A 22,467-nucleotide genomic window follows, 5' to 3' on the forward strand; every position below is an offset into this window, starting at 1 on the left:
CAGGTGAAATGTAATGAAATGTAAATTGTATTTTTTTCTGTAGTTAAAAATGAAAGGGTGTTGTGGTTAGGTTTTTAACCACAGAAGGAAAAGGACTCTAAAGAGTTAAAAAGATGTCCTTGGCCAGATTGTCTCTGCCAGGAGAAGTCCAGTATGAAGCAGATTCTTCCCTGGCCTACGTGCGGTACGAGATGTACAAGATGAAGAGACTATTGGTTAATTGGGCCAAGGAGAAAAGTGTATTTAAGAAGTCCATGTTGTATGGCAACTTACTGCTGGTTCTTACTGCTGGAACTTACTGCTGGAACTTACTGCTGGAACTTACTGCTGCAACTTACTGCTGGAACTTACTGCTGATGTTATACTGCTACGTTGTTGCTGTACTATTGGTGAAAGGACTGTATATATGACCATTTATTTTGTAAGTAATTTATTTAGTGTCAGTAAAGCTTCTTTACTGACCAAAGACCGTGAGTGCTTCTTTTTGTTCCTAAATTCAAGCTGAAACCATTTCCAGACTCTACGCTGCTGCTATTTCGCACTCTGCTATATTTTTGGGTAAGCAATTACCCCGATAGATAGTTCCTCAGGCAACAATCAAAGAAACATCACTCTTTAAGAATAATATATTTTCTCTCACTGGTAAATGGGAGATCTGATCCAGGTTACAGTAGCAAGAGCTACAAGGAATACCATTCTATGGGTTGGATCCAATCCTTGTGTGAGCGAATGTCCTTGCACAAGATGGGGCTTCCCCATCCATTCCTCCCCTGCAGCCCCGTCTGAACACCAATCTGCTCCAAAGGGTTCCCCAACCCTCCAGAGCAGATTTGGGGTGCCACAGGGGACTGCAAGGGGAAGGGGAAATCATTCCACCAGTGGTTTCCTTGCACCATTGAATGGAACCCAAGGGCAGCCCCAGCATACTGTAGTGTGACACAATCATATTACACAAATGAGGCCAGGGCTTTGGACATAGTAGGTGAGCTCCTTAAGAGATCAAAGTTCCATCTTCAACTGCCACTCCAGATTTCTTTACTTTTCTCCTTCAAAGATTTGATGAGGTGCCCAGATTCAACACTGATAGATTATTTCCCCCCTGAAATGCATCTACCAATGTCCTCTAAGGCAGCTGTGCAGTAGCAGGGAAAACGATGCATATCTTTTTTGAAGTTACTGTTCAATACTCCTCATAAGTACCCCTACAAAGATTCCTAACGGTGCCAGACAGTCTGCCTTAGAAGAATTTAATTGACAGGAAACTACAGTATAAGACACATAAAGGTAAGCTTTTTCTGAGAAACTATATTCAGATTTCAATGTACAACATGGAAGGCTGTAGTTTAAAATCTTTAGCAATGAGTCTTGCTAACTAGACTACCTATTTAATAATGTACTGGGGGCCACCATCAGATTTGTTTCCAGTACGGATGACAGCTGCGTTGAAATGTTACTTTTCATTATGAAAGAAAAGCTAAACTTCTGCCTTTAATTCTGGTGAGCAATCTTTATTTAGTGTCCTGGTGTCCTGTCCTTCATATACACTAAAGAATGAAATCTTTTCACAAACTAGCAAACTACTTTATAGTTCCCCATACATGTCCCCATTGGTCTCCAATTATATTCAGTGGGGACAATCAAAATGACAAAAGTCTGTTAGATGAAGTACAACATCCACATCAAAATTTGCAGCAACATCTAGTGAAATATCAGTGTGCACTGTGGCAGAAAGACCATTATTATTATTATTATTATTATTATTATTAATTTATTTATTTATATAGCACCATCAGTGTACATGGTATGAATTATCACATTGCACAATACACAAAATCAAAGTCAATCATTGCAAAGTGAACCTTTCAAAGAATACAGTCAGGGAGAAAATGCCAAAGGTTAGAATGACTAATTTGTTAGATGAGAAGTCTTACTAGTGAGTTTTGTTTTCCATGTTGGTTAGAAAGAGATAAGAACGTTGTGCTCTGAACTGTAAATCATTCATTTAGAAGTAGTCATAAGGCCTTTCCATATATTTAAAAAGCCTGGGGTGCTATCCATTCTCCCCTGCCCATGCAGACAAGACATTGCCTTGGATGGAAAACCCATGTGCTCCTTCCACAGTGGCATCTTGTATCCGCTCCACATGTAAACTATTCATGCTCAGAACATGAGCAGCTTGTACAGGCACTGTGAGATTGTTAGATCATGCAGTGGGCATTGGAGAAGGGCCTCCCATTCCAGGTAACAGTTGGGCACCATGTGTTCCATGACTGAGGACTCATGAAGAAGGAGGAGCTGAAAACTCTAGAGGGATCTTTTCCCACATGCACAGAGGTGGATTTTGTCCCTATATTTCATTTTTAATGCAAAACTCATGCTAGACCTGACACAGTGCCAGTAGACCAGGAAACAGTTAGAATGCATAAGATGGCCATTACTGAAACTAAGCAGGTCAGGGCTTAGCCAATTGCTGCTTGAAAGATTCTACATACACTTCCCTGAACTTCTTAAGAGGACCAGCAAACAACTTGGGACCAGCATACCTAGCACACTTCCTTCCCTTATATATACACCCGGACAACAACTACAATCCTTTTGGCCATTCCGAGACGAACAGAATGCCACCATGAAGAACCTTGGTGGTGGGCCTTCTTCGTGGTGGCACCCACCCTCTGGAGGACCCTCCCTCCTGCAGTTCAGGAGGCGGAAAACATAATATCTTTTAAACGCCTCCTAAAGAATATATTTTTACACAGGCTTTCCCTGGTTTTTAATGTAACTGGTTTTATATTGCCTTTTTTAACTTTTTAATGTTTTAAATTTATACTTGTTATATTTTATGGTTTTTAATTGTGCACTGCCCAGAGAGCTTTGGCTGATGGGCAGTATAAAAATGTAATGAATAAATAAATAAGATACTAACCTAGCATACACATAATAACAGCACAATTGTCCTGTCCTATTAGCCTTGTTGCATGTTTTTAAATAAAATGTGTGATAAAATGCTGGAGAGAGGGAGCAGCACAAAGCATGGAAAATTACTATCAGAGTAGTAAGGTAGCTTCATTTGTCTACATGGTCACGACCGCACTGGAATGGTCCAGTGAGGGAACACTGCAGGAGTATAGCTTCAATAGAAAATACTGGTTTGTATCTCAGGTTTCAAAATAGCCTCTCATGGAAACATTTGGTAGTTATGACATAAAAGGCAGAACGGGTCTTAGACACAATGACTTACTGAATTAAACAAAAGAATATACTAAACTAAATAAACAAGTGTCTCCCAAAGAATGGGATGCAAAAGGTTTTTCTGGTGGACCATCACATGATCAATACAGTTTGGGAAACAAAAAAATAGTAAGGGACGGAGTTATTCAGGGTCAGGAGTGGAAACAGTGTTGGGTGCCTCAGCCAAAGCGAACACCAATTGTGCGTCCGCTTAGAGCAGGCTCCAGAATTGCGTAATTTATGATTCCTTATCAAATTTACACGCTAACTGCCATTCAACACCAGAAACACATTCCAGATGGGAGAAGTGACTCTAAACTATTAAGCGACAGTGTGACTTGATGCTGTCTTGCTTCAGTGTACTACGTAAATACCTACTATCAAGAGGTTCACGAGGAAAAACAGGGACTTCAATCTAACAATCACCAAGAGAACAGATCCAACAGCAGCTTAGTCCAAAAGTAAATCTGACTGAAATAATGCCTAGTATAAGACGCCCCATGCTGCCATTACAGAAGGATTTTTCCATAGGTAAACCTCTATGGAACAAAAATGACTACTAGCATAAAATATAGAGATATACTGTGGTCCTTGACCATCTAAACCATCATTTTATTTCATTTTTGTACCTCAATGTAAACACCCAAATGAACAGCATGATCATAATGATGGCACCGTGCACACCGAGGCATAAGATCTGTGAATGAACCACAGCCTCTGTACTCTTTGTTGAGTGCAATGATGTCAGAAGATGTGGTCACCCAGCAGGCCCTATCCATGAGCTAGATTGATGGTTTTTGGTTACGAGGGTCCTTCAAAATTAGCAGCAGTAGTGATAACCATCCTACGACAGCCAACATACTATGCTACCCTGTAAGAATCCAGATGCTTTCTCTATAATAATTCATTCTAAAGGTACTAAGTAGGCCAAGTTAGCCTGCATATTATTTATCCTTAAAGGTGGCCTAAAAATATTTTTAAACCAATAAACAAACCACTCATGCCCTATATCTTGAAACATAGCTACAGAAGTCTGGCACTGATGTTCTACTTTGATCTGGGAAGCTGGAACACAATGGGTGTAAAATGTGTTTTGCTTTGGTGATAGATGTCTCTTCTGCTGCTTTTAATAAAAACTTTCTCTATTAATAGATTACAGGTGCAGTTCAACAATGCCTATGTGTGCAGTTGAACAGTGCCTAATCATTAATTGGATCCATTTGTAGATCTACAGGAATAAAATGGTCGTTTTCAACATTCCACAAGTCCAGAAATGTGCGTATTATTGCCAGAATTATATATAGCTGTTTGTATAGAGCTGAAGTCACTGGACCAAGTTTAGGCCAATCTCCAGATTCCTAGAACTGGCTGAGTGACTACAGGGAAGAGGAATTATCCAGACTAGCTGGATACCCATTTGATGCTGGCAAGCTATTTGTTCCATTAACACACTGAAGGCCAAGAAGATACTTTAATGATCCTAGCATTGTCATTAGGAAATAAATCGCTATAGGAGCGCAGTGCCTTATTCTGTAATTTTGAGCATACAAATATCAATTATATTTAAAAGGAAGGCTACTAAAAACATTGGTTAGTGTGATATTGTAATGATAGCTACAATACCTAATTTGCTCTATTTTTCTTAAACAAGGAAAGTGTGAGTACATTATTAACAGAATCCACAATGTGTATGTGGTTAGATTTATGCCTGGGACTTTTGAGGTCAAGTTTCACCTCTGCCATAAAAATACTGAATTAACCTGTCACTTTAACTAACATATTTGCATTCTGAAGATAATGCAACTTCACATGGTTATTGTAAGATGAAAACGAGACTGCAAAGCATTTTTCAGACTAAACATGCAATATAAAATATATGCCACTCCATATTCCACTTGACAATCTTAAAAGAATAAGGGTTAACAGTGTTGTAGTCTGAAAACTGTCATCAATTTTTATCTCACCCCCCCCCCCACTTTTTGTTCATCTCATTGTGAGATCATCAGACAAGTCATGTTATTTCCTTCAAGGAACAGCAGATGGGACTGTAAAAAAAAAGCCAGAATTGTTTGTTTTATTATAGCCTTTACACTGTATTTCATGTTGCTTGTACAATACTCTGTGAGCCATGAAGTTCCAGTCTTTTTATCTGACATCTCCACTGCAGTACAAACCTCAATTTTCTGTGTTGTTTTTCCTACTTGAATCATTGGATGGATCTGGGTGACAGAGCAAAGGTTAAAAGATCTAACAGTCCGACCGCATTCCAGATGGTTGCTAGGGCGTCCGCTTAACTTTTATTCCAGTTTTTCTTCCTTTGTGACATGCAGGTGGGTTAAGTTCAAAGTCCAAAATGTTCACCAGTAACTCTACATCAGCCTTCCCCACTAGCTGGGGATGGTAGGTGTTGAAGTCCATGTAAATCTGGAGAGCACCAGATTGGGGAAGGCTGTTCTAGATTTAGGCAAAGAGTTTTAGAAAACCCACATCCTCAAGTGCAGATGATATGGACTTCCCCATATGTTTACGTAGCAGACAACTGATTTATCCTTTGTGATTTTTTTTTTGTATTTATTTTAGCCATGCTTCTCCTAACAAGGGTCCCAGTGTGGCATATAGTATATATATAAGATCCAAAGGGAGAGGCGAGTAAGATATTATTATTATTATTATTATTATTATTATTATTATTATTATTATTATTGTACATTGGAAAGTACTTCCTTTTATTTGTCCTGAATTTCCCACCAATCCACTTCATGGAATGACCCCGAGTTCTAGTATTTTGAGATAGGGAGAAAAATGTCCCCCTATCCACATTCTCCATACTATTCATCATTTTGTACACCTCTATCACGTCTCCCCTTAGCCTTCTTTTTTCCAAGCTAAACAATCCCAGATGTTGTAACCTTTCATCATAGGGGTGATGCTCCAGCCCCTTAATCATTTTAGTTGCCCTTTTCTGCACTTTATCCAGCTCTATAATATCTTTTTTTAGGTGTGAGGATCTAGACTTTGTATTTGTTGGTCTGGGGAGGTTGAGGATGTTTCCCACTATTTACTCTGATGTTCCCTCTATGACCATCCTGGGCATAAATTTCTTGCTATTTTTCTCCGGTCCCTGTCAGACAGACCCCTATTAGACCAAATATGTGTTCTTTCTGGAATTGATGTTTTTACCACTGTCCAGGTAGCAAAATTTGTCTTGAAAGAAAGGAAAATGCACACCAAATCCCAAATTGCACACGGAGGAATGTTTCTGTTGGATACGTATATAATTACGTGGCTGTACTGTTGTTGTTTTCTTTTTATGTATATTGTGGTGGCCTATGGCTCCAAGCAATAAAGTTGACCTGATTTGATCATGGTTTTTTGGGATTATTGAGTCAATTGCCTCTGTGACCATTTCATGGTTGTAATCAGGTTGAAGCATTTTTATTTTGTTCTTACAAAAACAGAAAAGAAAGAGTACTAGAGTTTCTAGGGTTTGAATCGGGAACCTCAGAACTGAGTGCCAGGACCATGGTGAGATTAGGGATGGGAGAACAAACAATGTTCAAGATCACCAGGATTCTTGGAATATCATCCCGCTGCTCAGGTTGCGCCCGACTCCTGCTTGTGTTTGCAATCGCCGCTTGCTCTGCGCGAACAAGAAACAATTTCCCCAAATTAAAAACCAAACAAAAAACTTTCTTCCGCAGACTAAAGTGAGAATCTTATAGTTAAAAGAAGGTATACACCTAATAGCGTCAGCTATTGGGCAGTATAAAAATGCAATAAATAAATAAATATTTGAAATCTGCACCTATTCATCTCTAAAAGAGCTTAATGTTTTGAAGGCAACTCTGTGCATATTTGAAAGGCAAGCATATTCCCTCAAACAGCTAAGCTTCTGTTGTTGTTTTTCTTAGGCAACCTCAAATAATTGCTACTTTAAAATAGCGATTCACTGCCCTTTCTTTAAGAACAGCTTTTGATCAGTTGCTGAGTAACTCAGATTCTTTGCATATTATTATGAAGAGCTCACTTCCTTGAGGATAAGCACCACTATTTCTAGCTAGCTGGTTCTTTATCAGCATTCAACCAGAGCTAGAAATAGCCATAGCTTCTGTGATCACACGCCACTGGAATAAAACACAATAGACACAGACAGCTTTCATCTGGTACAGAATGGTTAGGGGCTACATCTAGATATCATAATATGGGAATGTTACTACTGGTGTCTCAAGACTGGTGTTTTTGTGTGTGTTTTAAACAGAGTGAGCAGCAGCTGCTGCTCCTAGAAAACCATCACAACCCAGATTTCATCTACTCCCTTGGAATACTATGCAAAAACTATAATTAAAATCTTAGTGAAAATAGGAATATTATTTTTTAAATGAAACATTGATGCGCCCATCTGGACTTAGCATCAATATTGCCTCTCCCAGGCATTTTTTAATATGAATTGGGCCACTTCACACAACATGCTACCCTACACTCAGTGGCTGAGTGTAGGTTGTTGTTGAACTGTGGTTGTTTGTTGAACCATAGATTAATGTGTTGTCTGAACTCAAGACATTTTTCACAGGGTGGCTTGTTAACCACCCTGAACAACTAAACAATAAACCATGGGTTTTCAAGGTGTCTTGTTTGAGAAAAATAACCCACACTGAATACTTAACAGGCTCCACTGGAGAAAATGTCCTGGGTTCAGACAACACATTAACCTACCATTCAATGAACAACCCACAGTTCTACAACAACCCAGACTCAACCACTGAGTGTGCGTTAGCATGTTGTGTGAAATCAATCATTGTGTTAAAAAACAACACACACACACACACACACACACACACACACACACACACACACACAAAGCCTAAAGATAGAAATGTCATGCTACTGTTTTCATGAGAGACTTGTCTTTACATAATTTGTTTAGGGTCAGAGTGTTAGTCCTTCATTAATTCCAGCAAGTGTAGCATCGGTCTGATGTCTGGCCGACTTAAGAGAGGAGTCTGACAGCTGCCAATGGTGGAACAGTTTTCTCAGCAAATATGCAGTTCACAGAAATGGTTCTTCACCAGAGGAATATCAAGCTTTATTTCTCAGAAAATCTGTGAAATTCATCTCGCAAAATAACATTATGATGATGCATAATAATGCAGAGCCACATCTAAATTTCTTTTACCCTTGGAGAGGTTACCTTCTCCATGTGACTGTGGTTTGGCAGCTCAAATTGCAACTGATTAATCTGTCAGCAGCTTATAAATATCTTCAACAATGACCATCCGCAGCAACACTCATTCTCCCCAAAGTTGGAAAGAGCACATATTCTATTAAATTGCATCAGGATCAGTCAGTTGCTGCTGCCAGCAGGTATGAAATTCTGTAATGGTAACTCTAAGAAGAAACAACTAAGCCAGCAAAGATTCTATCAAGTAAAACTGGAGAGGAAAAAGGAACCTGAAAAAGGCACAAAGTGTATGCCTCAACCACCACAGTTTGTGGAACTGTGACTCCCAAAGTAAGGGAAACTCCAGAAAGATGTTGATACAAGGCAACTGGCCAGAAACAAGGAGAGGTAGCTATCAAAAATCAAGTCAATGAAGGGTCCCTTCTCTGCAATATACTGGAAAGGTCAGCAGTTACCAAGTGCAAGAAATCATTACAGTATATTTTATTTGAATTTATGTACTGTACCCCATGTGGATCACAGCTCCCATCATTTCTGCCCATTGGGCATGCTGTCTGGCATTGATGAGAGTTGTAGTCCAAAACATTTGGGAAGTACCAAGGAAGGAATAGACTGATAATAAAATAATAAAATAAATAAATTTATTTAAAAAATAAAATAAATAAATAATAAAATAAATAATAATAAAAATATGTCATAATTTAGAAAAGCATCATAATTTATGGAGCATTCTTCCTTTTATGTGTCCACATCACATCCTCAGTTTGTAGATTAAACTGTTACGGTATGCTCCTATGTGTGTTTATTCAGAAGTAAGTTCCACTGTGTTTATGGACCTGCTCTCTGTAACTCTATTTAGCACTACAGTTTTAATCTATTTTTCTCTGTTCAGATGGAATTCTTTACTATGGCTGCATTTCCTCTTGTTGTTATTGTTGTTATTAGATGCTTTTCTTGGGTGAGTTTCAAGGTGCCCTACAACATGTATCAAAACATGGGGGGGAAACCAACAAAATTATTAAAAACAATTAACAATAAAATATCAAGGCCTGAGAAAAGAACTAAACTAAGAAGCCCTATCATATGCCATCCAATGCCTGGGAGTAGAGGGAAAGCTTAACTTGGGACCAAAAATATGACAATGTTGGCACCAAGGAGACTTCACTGAGGAAAGCATTCTACAATTGAAAGAGGCCACCAATGACATTTTAATGTATGTTAGCAAGCTCTTTTACTTTGTTTATTTTCACTCTGCTTTTGTCTCTTATTAAATCCCTTTAATATATATATTCTTTCAACTTGGACCTGAGGTTTCAGTATGCATTTCTGGAGATTTCAAAAGAACCTTTTGTCTCCACCTGCCTAGTCACTTAGTTCACACACCAGTGTTTACTTACTTACACCTACAGGGAAGTAAGTCTTACTGTTCACACTTGGGAGACCTCAACTAATCATTACTACCCTGTCCCATGCAGATAACAAGCTTGTAGGTCTGGGGACCCTACCCAGGTTTAGTGGCGAAAAGGGGGTGGCAGCATCCTACTGATCAGATAGACCAGTGCACAACAGGTCTGACTCACAAGGCAGTTGTAGCATGGCAAAACATTACACTGACCATTTACTGCAAAGTGGCTATTCATAGTATTGCTTGTAAAGTTCATGTCAAATAAGTTATTTGGTCCCTCAGGGAAGTGCGCTGTCAACCAACAACTGCTTTTCAGTAACATCCAAGTTCCTCCTGTAGAAAAGTCTGACTCGTCCATCAAGATCCAAAAAAGAACAGTTCTCCCATAACTTTTTTAACAGCTGGGTAGAAGGATGCATAAGAACTATGCAGTAAAATGAGAGAAACACGACATTTTCAAGAGACACCTCTCCCCACAAGGACTGCCTGGCATTGAACACTGGAGCTTCTAGCTGAAGATCTAACAGAACTTTGCCCAACATACTAGGCTCATAGTGCACTCAGCTAGAGTTCCATCTCAGTGATCATAAGCACTAACTACCTTAGAAAGAGACCTTCTAGCCTGAAAGTAACTTTATATTCTTTGTAGGATAGGCCAGGGGAATTCTGCAAAAACCTTGTGTAACTTTTCCCCCTTCAACTTGAGGGCCAAAAATGCCAATCTTTCTGTAAAGCAGGAAATTTGAGTCTTAATCCATTTATTTATTTGTTGGTGTGGGGGGTATATGATTTTTCTTAAGCAAACTATTTCCATTTTAGTTGGGGGAAAATCTACTTCTCAGTACTGCATGAGGATAATCAGAGATATCCCCCAAGGCTTCCTACCACCTTGCTGAATGACAAATTAAAAGCACATTCAAATAAAAAGAAAAGTACCTAATGAGACTGGCCACTTTCATCCTTCTAATTTATGCAAGAGGCAGAGTAGAAAAAAGTTAAAGTGTTGGAGATATATTCTGCTTTGCAGTTTGAACAAAATACTTCAACAAAGACTGACAGATATAATTGTTCAGACCTGTTCCTGGAGAACTCGAAGTATAATTGTTTATAATTATACATGTACACTGTTTTAACATAAATCCTTTCCTCAATGTTGACAATGTAGTTACCTTGAATATGCTAATGAAAAGATGAAATATAAATTTAATAAATAAATACAGAAGAGGGAGGCCATATCCCAGGCTGCTGTTAGTGTGCTGCAGGCTTTCATCCACACTTATGCCAATTCCTTCCTAGCCGTGCTTGCTTCAGGTTTGCAAGGGCTCTTCAATGGGTCTCCTCATTCAGTGAGTCTACTTTCTCACCACCATTGTCAACCAGTTGTTCTCATCCTCTTTCTTATCGACAGGCAGAGAGCCAATGAGACGTAGGCAGTGGCAACTACTGCTCCCCCTCACCACTACCACCATTGTCTGGGCCAGACAGAGAGGCAGGTGAACAAGCAGGTTGCCATGGTGAAGAGGAGACGCTCTTGTCAGTGGGCCCCTGCTGCGGTGTAGGCCTTTGGTGACTGCCTGACCTGGCCCTGTAACCACAGCTTGCCATGACATTCAAATTGGGCAAAACAGGCCATTGCTACAGACCATTGCTTGTTCCACAGTTTGAAATGAGTTTCTGATCCTGGTTTGGAGGCAAACTACAGCTAGCTGTACCTATAATTTGTCTAATTTGGATGCCACAACAAAGAATGATTGTTGCAAACCAGAAAATTTAAGGAGGAGTCTGCACATGCATGGATAGGGGAGAGTATGTGTGCTCACAGTACATGCCTAGTAGCCAAAGTTGGTTTGATCACGATGTCTCTGAGCCATGAGTGTGTGCACGTGAAGTTAGTTCTGTATATCACTCTCACAGCAGATGACAGCCTCAAACTGGCGGCACAGATAAAATGGTCATATCAGAGATGTTCAAGTCTAAATGATCACTAAGCAAGCTAAAATTGAAGCCAGAAAAGCTGTGCTGCATCTGAAAACATAATCATACGATTGTAAGGCTGCAAATGGGAGCCCTTTCGCAAGGACACAAAAAGCATGCAACAAGCACATTTAAGCCATTCCTCACATACCCACTCACTCACTCAAAGGGCAACATCCTATCCACATGTAATAGACAGGAATAAGGAAACAGCTTTCTTGTGGAAGGAGACAGTCTTCTAAAGGAAGATTGGCCAGATGAGGGTATCTGTGCAGAAATTCATTCAACAAAGAATTAAACAAAGAAAGACATTTATGAAATATTAAAGCCTGTGGGTGAGGTGGGCAATTAATATAATGTTGCAAATACAACAATTGCCCCCCAGTCAATCACAAGAACATAAGAAGAGCCACGCTGGATCAGCACAAGGGTCCATCTAGTCCAGTACTCTGTTCACACAGTGGCCAACCACCGTCTACCAGGAACTCACAAGCAGGACATGAGTGCAACAGTACCCTCCCGCCCATATTCTCCAGCAACTGGTATACATAGCATACTGCCTATGTTAGTGGAGGTAGCACATAGCCACCAGGACTCATAGCAATAAAAACAGTCTTCTCCTCCACTGACAGCCTGCTCCGCTGTGAATTTGTCTAACCCTCTTTTAAAGCCCTCCAAATTGGTGGCCATCCCTACATCTTGTGGTAGTGAATTCCATAGTTTAACTACGTACTAGGTGAAGTTGCACAAGCACATGCCACACAGCAGTCAGAATTGCAATGAATGCATTGTCTGGAAGGAAGACTTGTATTTTTCTGGGGAAGATGGGGCATCCCACAATAAATGGATTCCCCCGAAAAAAGCATCTCAATGGTATGCAATGAGTTGAAAGTAGATATGAACTGGGGGGGGGGGGGTGAGAAAAGTTCTGATTTGGAAATAATCAGTTAGCTTAATCCCCTGCAGCATGGCAAGTTCCTTCATATGTAAACATTCATTAACAAAACAGTTCCTATCAGGGAAGAATGCAGCCTATGGTATCCAGATGATGGTGTGCCACAGAGGCAGCAAAAAAGAACAATGTGGGTCATTGTGATGTCTTGCCTTCACCTGTGCCACCCACAGGCTACCTGACAAGACTATCTATGCCACTCGCACTTGGGACTTCACTCAATCCCCCTTGTGCGGATGACGCTTGTGAAGGGCTTACTGCTGCTGCGCCTGTCTCACCTTTACTCTTTTAGGCCCCACAGCTCCACAGCCCAGCAACCCAGCCCTCAGTTTCCAATTCCGCTGCCACCATTAACTGTATCCTCCTCAGGCACTCTTCCACAGACCACACCAATTGTTTTAATTAACTGGAATTTATTAATATATGTAATTGTGTGTAAATAAGCTTAATGGTTTCCTTAGCTGCAGTATGTATGGTTACAAGGGTTCAGTGTGTATTGGTTTCAGTAAATTCTCTCTTAATAGGGTTCACTATAGAATACTACTGTTCTTTGTCTTAATATCTATATTCCTAAAACAATATTCCACACCAATCCTTCTTATCCAGTATTGGCTTATCAGTCTCTTCACACCCTGTAATCTAACCCTCTCTCGTCATATACTCTCATATATTCCTCTACTCTTCTCATAGATCCCGTTTTTCCTCTCATCTATCTATCTATCTATCTATCTATCTATCATTATTATTATTATTATTATTATTATTATTTATTGATTTATTTATATAGCACCATCAGTGTACATGGTGCTGTACAGAGTAAAACAATAAAATAGCAAAACCCTGCCGCATAGGCTTACATTCTAATAGAATCATAATAAAACAATAAGAAGGGGAAGAGAATGCACCAAACAGGCACTCCTCCCAACTCCTGTCAGCTCAGCTATACATACACAGAACACATTTCTCCAGCTCCTCTCACTCTCACTCTGCCAGCCAATCCAAGCACTCCCCTGACGCCATCCAATCAGCACTCGGGCATTCACTCTCCCTTCTTCTGTTCCATTCTTACCTGACCTGTAAATACAACCTGTAAGTACATTTAGGCCTACTTACTTCCTGGAACTGTGCATTTTAAAACCCTTTAAAGACATATACATTCCAGCATGCATAACATATTAGACAATAACTTTACAAATATTTACATTCAAGGCATCTGAACATCACAGTCATGCCCAGCTGAGACTGTTGGCTCAAATTTCAGTGGAGCTGTGAAGCCATTCTGAGTTTCATTCAGAAGTTTAAAGGAGCTATCCAAGGTGCTGAACCCAATTTGGGGATTGGGTTCAGCACTTTAGACAAGATTCTTTAGAATTCTGATTGGGTCTGACTGAAACCCAGAGTGGATTCAGTACACCATTGAAACCAGAGCCACCAGCCTCCACTGGGCACACCCAGAAGCGCTGCTTGACAGTTCTGGATGAAAATGGGGTTGGGGAAGCTTACATCCCCACCTCCTTGAGTGCACCCTTTCAATCCGCATTGGAGCATGTGCACTTACACTGAAACAAATAATTAAATCATGCATAGCTGTGCTGTGACAAAGGTTTAGTTTGGCCTTAATTGTACACTCTGAGCACTCTCTCCAAAACTGCAGGCAATGGCTCTCTCCCCACCTGTGTGGTTGCCAAGTTTGCCTCTACGGTAGGGGCAGTCCTGTGTCGTCCTGACCATTTCAACACAGTTGGTACTGGGTAATTAAATCCGTTTCTCCATGCCGTTATTAGCAGTGCTGAAGCACCCTACACGTGTGTCAAGTCAAAGACACAGGCAAAGTCTCCTTCCTTTGCTCTAAGTATGCCTGAGTAGCCTCAAACAGCATATGATCCTTTGGAAGATCCTTAAAAGAACAAACTTTGACAAACTGCTTTTTGTGATTCAGGCTAAGCTATCACAAGAAAGATGTTCCCAGTAAACAAAACCAGAAGCAAAGATTATTTGCAATTGCTCAAGAACAGAATTTCACACATGAAAGAACCCATTTCTGACATCATAAACATACAGAAAATTGAATTGCTTTCCAATTGCGAAAGCAGGTTTCTACTGTATTTAATAATTATGAGATCAATATTGATGTATTTTTTTAGATTTCTTTCCCACCCTATCTATCCTAAGGACCTGGAGAAGATCACAATATATTCTTCATTTTCACAACAAGCTCTGCAGGAAGGTTGAACTAAGAGACTTAGTCAAAACAACACAGCTTAAGGGACTTCAACACCTTCTACAATCTATCTCACTGCATCATACTACAGACGTGTCTGTACATTTGAGTGGTGCTTCTTCCTATTACTCTTTTGAGATTGTTCTGAATTCTTCTTCATGGGACTAAGATCCTACTCACAAACCTGTAATAGACAACTAGAGAGAAGAATGCCTCACAATCTCATCTGGATAAAGAGATGCAAACCATCTGATTCAGTCAATTCATAGACCCCTAACAAAAATGAAAATGAGATTACCGTACCTTTGCAGGTAAAACATTTGATGTGAAAATGCCTGGCCTGGACGCGAAGCACTTCGCCTTTACATGGCTCACCACATTTATGACAGTGGATGACCGGCTTCTCTGCAGAGTGATGAGGCTCCTGAGGATGGGCCACTGTAAAGAGAGCAAGATCTTAGATATACAAGATATTCTTTCAAAAAGCACATTTGAAAAACAAACACATCATGTCACTGCCTAGGGAGCCACGGGGACGTGGTTGAGGAAGGTCAGTGAAAGAACAAACCACAGGAGGCTCGTGATGTAATTTTGTCATACATGAGCGTACACTTCTGATGATGAAGTCCCACTGATAGCAGTTTGCCTGATCCATGGGGCTTGTGAAGTCAGAGATGGCTTAAATCAGGGGAGGGTAAATTTTTTGGCAGTTAGACTAATTTCATGTGGCCCTTTATCTAATTCCAAAAGCCCCCTCTGTGTCATCAGTTGAATCTCTGGTCAGGGAAGAAGTGAAGGAGGGGAGGGAGGGGAGAGGGGGGGATTGGTCCCACCCACTGCTGATTTTGGCCCCACCTACCACCGGCAGGTGGCTTCCAACAGATTACCCCTGAAGGAATGCAGCCCTCAACACAACTGTCTTAAATGATATGGTCAGATCCTCTATACACTTTCCATAGTCCAGTATTTTAAATTCCTCCTCTGCACTACTGAGAGCAAATCTAAGCTTTCATGAAAATAAGATAAGAAGAGAGTTTTAAATCACTCCTGAAATGGTACCACTTCAGAATGCAGGGAGGGAGTCACATAAAAACCGACCTCACAGGCCATTTGCAGCACGTGAGCTTTATACTTATCACAAAATAAGAACGCACAGGACAAAAATATTGGAAGAAAACATTTGAATGCATCAGCAATAATTCATTTCTAATTCCATCTAACTTCACAGATTCTCTTTGACTGTCATGACTCCCTTAGAGTTATTGGGTTAGTCTTATCTGCAGGCAAATTATTGCCCTTCACTGTATTAGCGTTGGAGAATTTCCCCCCTGAAATCCAACCTTTTTTTAGAGTGGACTGGTTAATGATTTAAAAGGTTTCCCATTTTCTCCTGAAGGTTTCAACCTGGCTGTTCTGTCCCCAATATTCATTTGTTCATATGTCCTCATCCTTCTTCAATTGAGACATGCTAATGAGTATAGACTGCAGTCAATTTCTGGATCGTGTTTAAGGAGATGCAGATGATGCAATAAACCATGTGCTTAACATTTTCCCATTCAATTCTCGCTTTTAACTCTCTCCCATTTTCACTTTGCTTGGATCAAGCTCTGCATTGGTAATGTATTGTTTCGTACTCAAATTATTGCCCTTTACAATTGTCCAACTTTCCCTTTTTGTAGCTTTTCCTTTACTTCCTTTCTATGAATGCAATTTTCAGCAACAACAAAATGCTTTTCCCTCCTCCCCTCCCCCGCCAGTATGTTTCTGGTTTTCAATTTCCAGTGCCCTGTTACTTAATCCATATGAGTACACTGACCACTGAAGGAAATGCCTACTAATATTTTAATTAGCAATTATTTCTAAATAAGACCTTGGCAGTACACAGCCTTTGGTGAACCCTCCCTAATCTTTAAGTAGTGAAGTTCTATTTATGGATCACAAGAGTTGGGTATCAAACGACTGTTGCAGTAACTGGTAACTGAGGGAACACAGTATTTATGACTGGGTAGATGGGTGTATACGAAGACCACCCCAGGCACTGGGTGTTCACTTATACATTTTTTCAAGCAATATTATCCCCTCAGACCTCATTCACATGAAGATGAAGCAGCCTGTTGTGTGTATAAATATATTAGTTAAAGAGAAATCCTATGGTCCCCAAGATGGAATCCCAGGGTCCATAAGATGGTGTGGATTCCCCCCACAGCTACGACCTCAGGGGGGGAATCCAAGTGGGGATTTTCTCTCTCTACCCATTCCCCCTCACCCCTTCCCAGCTGCCATGAAAAGTTTCATGGTGGTTCCTCTTCCAAAGTCAAAACAGCAACCTCAGAAGAGGATCACAGAGGGAGAGAAGGGATGTGATGGTGGCCGGGGAGGGGAGGGGAAAGGAGTGATACGTAACCACCGGATCCATGAGCCCCTCCATTCCCATTCCTGCCCACTAAGAGGGGAGCTATTTAGATGGGCTCAGAGGCCTGTCCAGCTAAATAAGCTAAAAACAGGAATGGGAGGCAAAACTACCTCAGATGTCCCTTCTTCCCTGTGTGCCACAGCTTCCGATAGACAGAGACCTCTGACCTTGGAGCCTTTCATCTAAAGAACAGCAGTCCCATAAGGCGTCACTCTTAGTGACTGATCCTAAATTGCTTCCAACCTATCCTTTGTGACATCGATGTGCTGTAATAAATATACTGCAGAACCTACTGTGCTGTCTGTGCCCATACTAATGCAAACACTGTTTGTGGCAATCAGTCCTTAAGATCCTGTAATTCATCATAGCATATTTTTCTAGTACTTATCTAATTTATAGAGCACCTTTAATTTGTACAGTTTTTTACAATCTTCATAACAGCTTGCCCAATGCCATACAGGTCTATTGCAGCAGTAGACGTCCAATTCGAATCTAGATTGAGGTCCAGTTCTTTACTCAAAGAAACAGCAACTTTCAGATTGTCTATCCCCACTTTTAACCTCAGCCCTCAAATTAGATAAACAAGGGAGGTGCTACAAGAACCTATTAGTAGTCTATCAAGCATATTGCCTTATTCACAAGATGTCAAACCTGATTAATAGGAGTGTAGACAAATAGTCTGTACCTTCGCATATCATCAACAGCCAAGATTATCATCTGTCACTGGTGTAATCTGAACTCTTCCCAATAAAGCCCCAATTGACAGTCTTACAAAGAGCCCCCTATTTGTATTGTCTGTATGGAAGACACTAATTACTTATTGGTGACATAGCTTCTTTCTATATCAATGTAAAATTCAGAAGGCTACAACAAAGATAAGAGCCCAGATTATGGATGGAGATAGACAATAGCTCAGTTGAATATATTATAGTAGAGATATTGTTGCCTGAGATGTACACCCATTTATTTTGCCCTGCCAATATTAAGGCCACCATATGTACATTTAAAGAGAAAAAAAGTCTTAAAACTCCCGCCATCCTCCAGCAAGTTTTTTCTATCTAAACATGCATAGGATTGCACCCCTAAATGTCAGAATTGCTCTCTGGCTCCCACTTTCATGTATGCCATGCAAAACGACGACAAACTCAGCAGGCCTGGAGGCACCCACATCCTCCATCCCTATCCATCCCTTTGTTCTAAAAGGTAGGGGCAGCAATCCACGAGTTAAACGTCTCAAGAAACCTCAAGAGGAATGGGATAATTTTTACAAAAGTAAAAATAAAGGGCAGCATTTGTGCTTATGTCATAGCTCCTATTTGGGGGTTGTGAAAGCATCCATAAAAATGTGTATTATATAGGCAGCAAGTGTCATCCCTTTGTGTTCATCAAAACGTTAAAAAAAAAACCGCAACACTTGCAATCCACATCAACAAGTGTTCATTACACAGAAACCCCTCAGCATCCAGTTTCAATTTAAGAAAGATTGCTTGAAATTCCAATGCTAAAGTCTCCCAAGTCTCTCTTAGCTGCCTGGCTCTATGACACACAACCCCCTCTGACCAAAGAAACTAGCTAAGGACAACTAGAGAGGCTGTGATAGTTGTAACTGTAGAGTTTCATTTCTGATCTCTCAGTGACATCAAGAGAGGCAGGGAATCAGAAAGGCCAGAAAGTAAAGGAGGGATTGAAAAAGGGAAACAACCAGGGGGTGCACCACTGTTAGAAAAGGTTCCAAAAGTATTCAGATATCGCCTTTCTACAATTTTGCACGTGGGAAACTGTGACCTATTCATCTGAAATGGATGCAGATAGCACTTGAAGTAAGATGCCAGGATTTTCACATTAACAGAATAAAATTTAATTTACAGAATTGTGTCAATATGTGCATCCAAAAAATTCTGCTTTGGGTAAGAATGCAGTTTTCCATTCAGGGCTATCAGTCGTCCTAGCCCTGTAATTAAAACTAGGCAGCTGCCTCTAGCCCCTTCACGATGTCTGAAAAGCTTTACCCCACTGGAAAAATGCATTACATGGCAAAGCAATCTAATGCAGGAAATGACCTTACATTCAGCAGGAAGGATAGGCAGAAAGCAAAGAGAAAGGATATGAATAAAGATATGAATAAGGTCCTGGGTACTAGTGGCTTGGACAGTCCTGTCAGGTGCTTATGGGTGTCTCAGGTAAAGTTGAGACAACACAAGTGGCCAAGGCGCCACAGGAAGCCTCAGGCATCACCTGTTACCATTTAAACGGTGACTCAGAATGCTCACCATCCCTGTCCCTACTAAAGGTGCCTGCCCATACCTGTAAATTCCTAAATCAGTAAAACATACATTATTTTAAATGTGTATCTAGTTGCAGCTATGACATTTTTCATTTTTACTCTACAGTAAATGTAGGTCCCCTGACCCAATTATTATAAGCCCATCTCTCCACACTAGGGTCTTAATGCAGACTGGGACCCCTTCACCTACTCTAGAGTAAAAAAATATGAAAAAAGACATAGCTGCCACAAAACAAAAACATTTAAAGCCATGACTTTAATTTTAAGGAAAGAACACCTTCACAGAAAGCAGAACCAAGTTAAGTTCCTAGATAGAGCCGTGTAAAAATAAATTAATTAATAAGTAAGCAACTCATTTACAAAGGAAGCAATGAGCCTCTTCCATAATTTGAATCTAGATCCTCTGAGCAGGATCCTGGGCAACCATCAACACAACATGTTAAAGCAAAGCAGTAAATATGGGCTAAATCTGCTTACATCAGCTTGAGCATCAGCACCTAAGAGAGTATTTAGAGGCATATTTCTGGAAGGGATCTGAAGAGTCATTATTTGCCTAAGGGCATTATACCTAGGCAAGTAAGGGTACCACTCCATTCATGTTTAGACAGAAAATAGTCCTACAACTCTCAGCATTCACCAGCCAGTCATGTTTATTTCCATCTAAACATGCATAGGATTGTACCTCAAGACTACTTTTATAAAGTCAAAAAGCTAGCTTTGAAGTCTTAATTTCAAAGAAAGAAGGACTTTCAGCACAGTATTTTGGGGAGCAGCTTCATGTTATAAGGCAGTCCTGAAGAGTCAGACCAGTTTCACAAGATGAGACATAACATTTATTTCTATCCTCTGTATCCGCGCAATTATGTCACCTGATCCGAATTGTGTACCTTAATACTGTAACGTTTTGTCATTCTTAGAAATATCACTCTGCCAATTTCTCAAAGCAGGAAAAGTCATTCCTCCAGGTAAAGATCTGCCTTTATATAGTGCATAAAATGGCAATCAACAATATGTACCTTTAAAATCGCACCTGTCCACAAGAACAAGACAGCACATCTGCCAGGCCAATTATATAGTCACATTTCTGGGAACCTTAATTTGAATTAACAATGCCTTTTTCCTTCAGTATCCATATTCACAAGTTCTAAAACCTCTGTGTAACAAACAAAAGTTGCTATAAACATCTCTCGTGGAAGCATAGAAAAGAGATTCTGTGCTACAGCATATGTCACTTCTATGTATACATATATCATTGCATGATTTATATGCATGCCGGATCATCACGCATTGCCATCCATATACGTAACATTTTAATTCCCACACAATGTTTTCACATAGCAGTAAACCATGGTTTAGTGCTATGGGCATGAGCAGAAAGGAACCCATACGAAGCCACAGGCTTGCACACTCCCCTCCCGCCACACAACCGGGAGTAGATTCTTGGCTTGGCATTATGTATGAACCAGGAATCATGCTTTCAAAGAAACTATTAGTGAATTGCTAAACAAGCCAACAACAAACCCTGGGATGTTTTGCTGGCTTGTTTAACGAACTACAATTTATTTTAAACCACAATTCCTTGTTCTACGCAACAACAAACACTTAACATGCTAAAGCAAAATGGAATTCTGACTTATTCATTCCCCAAATTGCCCAGAGAGAGGAGAAGGAAGGGGGGAGGGGGGAGAAGCATCAAGACCATAGACATAGTGCTAAATTATGGTTTAACATTACATGTGAACAATATTGCTTTCTCTGGAAAAAAATCTGTAATATACTATTAAAATCCTTAAGAGATAGTAAGTTCTTCCCGTAGCTGGAGGCTTTCAATCCCATGCTGTATCTTTGTCATATCTGTTTTTAAGGCTGCAAAGTACACACTGGTGTCCTTGGCTTTCATTCACCCTCTCCTCACTTGCTCTGCAAAGCATTTTTAAATTTTCTTCACACGTATCAGATGCACCACAGGTCAAACTGACCTCTGAGGCAATTTAAACACTGAAAGGGTCAGGTAAGCTGTTTCTGTTCACTGTGTGTGACTGGAACAATTTTCGTGTAGGTGAGGATGGAAGCAGACTAATATAAATGGGGCTTTATAAAAAAAGCATTTTTTCTTAAGTTTTATACTTTAAAATGACACTGTCTAAAATAATCACATTATTCAGTTCAAAAATGGACTAAAATAAGCGGGGGACTTGTGATGGAAACTCATCACAACACCGTATGAGAATCTTTGCTCTGTTTTAGGGTTGTGAAGATGATCGGTTTGAACCAGCGCATCTTTGAAACCACCTTGCCCTGTATGCCCAAACACACCTATAATGATCCTCAAAGAGGATTCTGCTCAAGAGGTATAACATGACAACACGGTGCACTGGACATTTCCTTCCCACAGAAGCAGCAACAAAAATGTTAAAACAGAAAACACAGAACATGGTGGCATCATGTGAAATCATTCATTTTGTCATGATTGGCCTTATGGAGAAAAAAGAGGAGGAAACAAAGTTGATGCTTTAGATGCATACATCTAGTTCACATACATCTAGTTCTGGTTTAGGGTTAAAAGGAAAAACAAAACAAAACTATTTTCCAGAAATGTCAAGAAGTTCCTTGATATATATATATATATATTAGTTGCCATTAAGAATTTCCAGAAATTTAACATGAATTAATAAGGCAAAAATCACACACATCAGAGTGTTTCAGTTTCCAACCAGGACCTGCTATCCACTATCCAAAAAAACCAAAATACAATTATTATTGCTTTCTAGGAGACGTGTCTGCCTTAGTCTTATCATATATTACATTTTG

General features: G+C 40.1%; 1 protein-coding gene across 2 annotated transcripts in view; it reads right to left on the reverse strand.

The window, feature by feature from the left end:
* The window catches only part of ABLIM1 (actin binding LIM protein 1), a 201,490-nt gene that overhangs the window by 128,500 nt on the left and 50,523 nt on the right, over positions 1 to 22,467 (reverse strand). For both annotated transcript variants that reach the window (XM_063132700.1, XM_063132699.1), the window contains exon 2: positions 15,263 to 15,397. In XM_063132700.1, coding sequence (XP_062988770.1) covers positions 15,263 to 15,397 — 135 coding nt within the window. The remainder of the gene's footprint in view (positions 1 to 15,262; positions 15,398 to 22,467) is intronic.

The sequence above is a fragment of the Elgaria multicarinata genome, chromosome 8, assembly GCF_023053635.1.
Source record: "Elgaria multicarinata webbii isolate HBS135686 ecotype San Diego chromosome 8, rElgMul1.1.pri, whole genome shotgun sequence".
NCBI classification, from domain to species: Eukaryota; Metazoa; Chordata; class Lepidosauria; order Squamata; family Anguidae; genus Elgaria; species Elgaria multicarinata.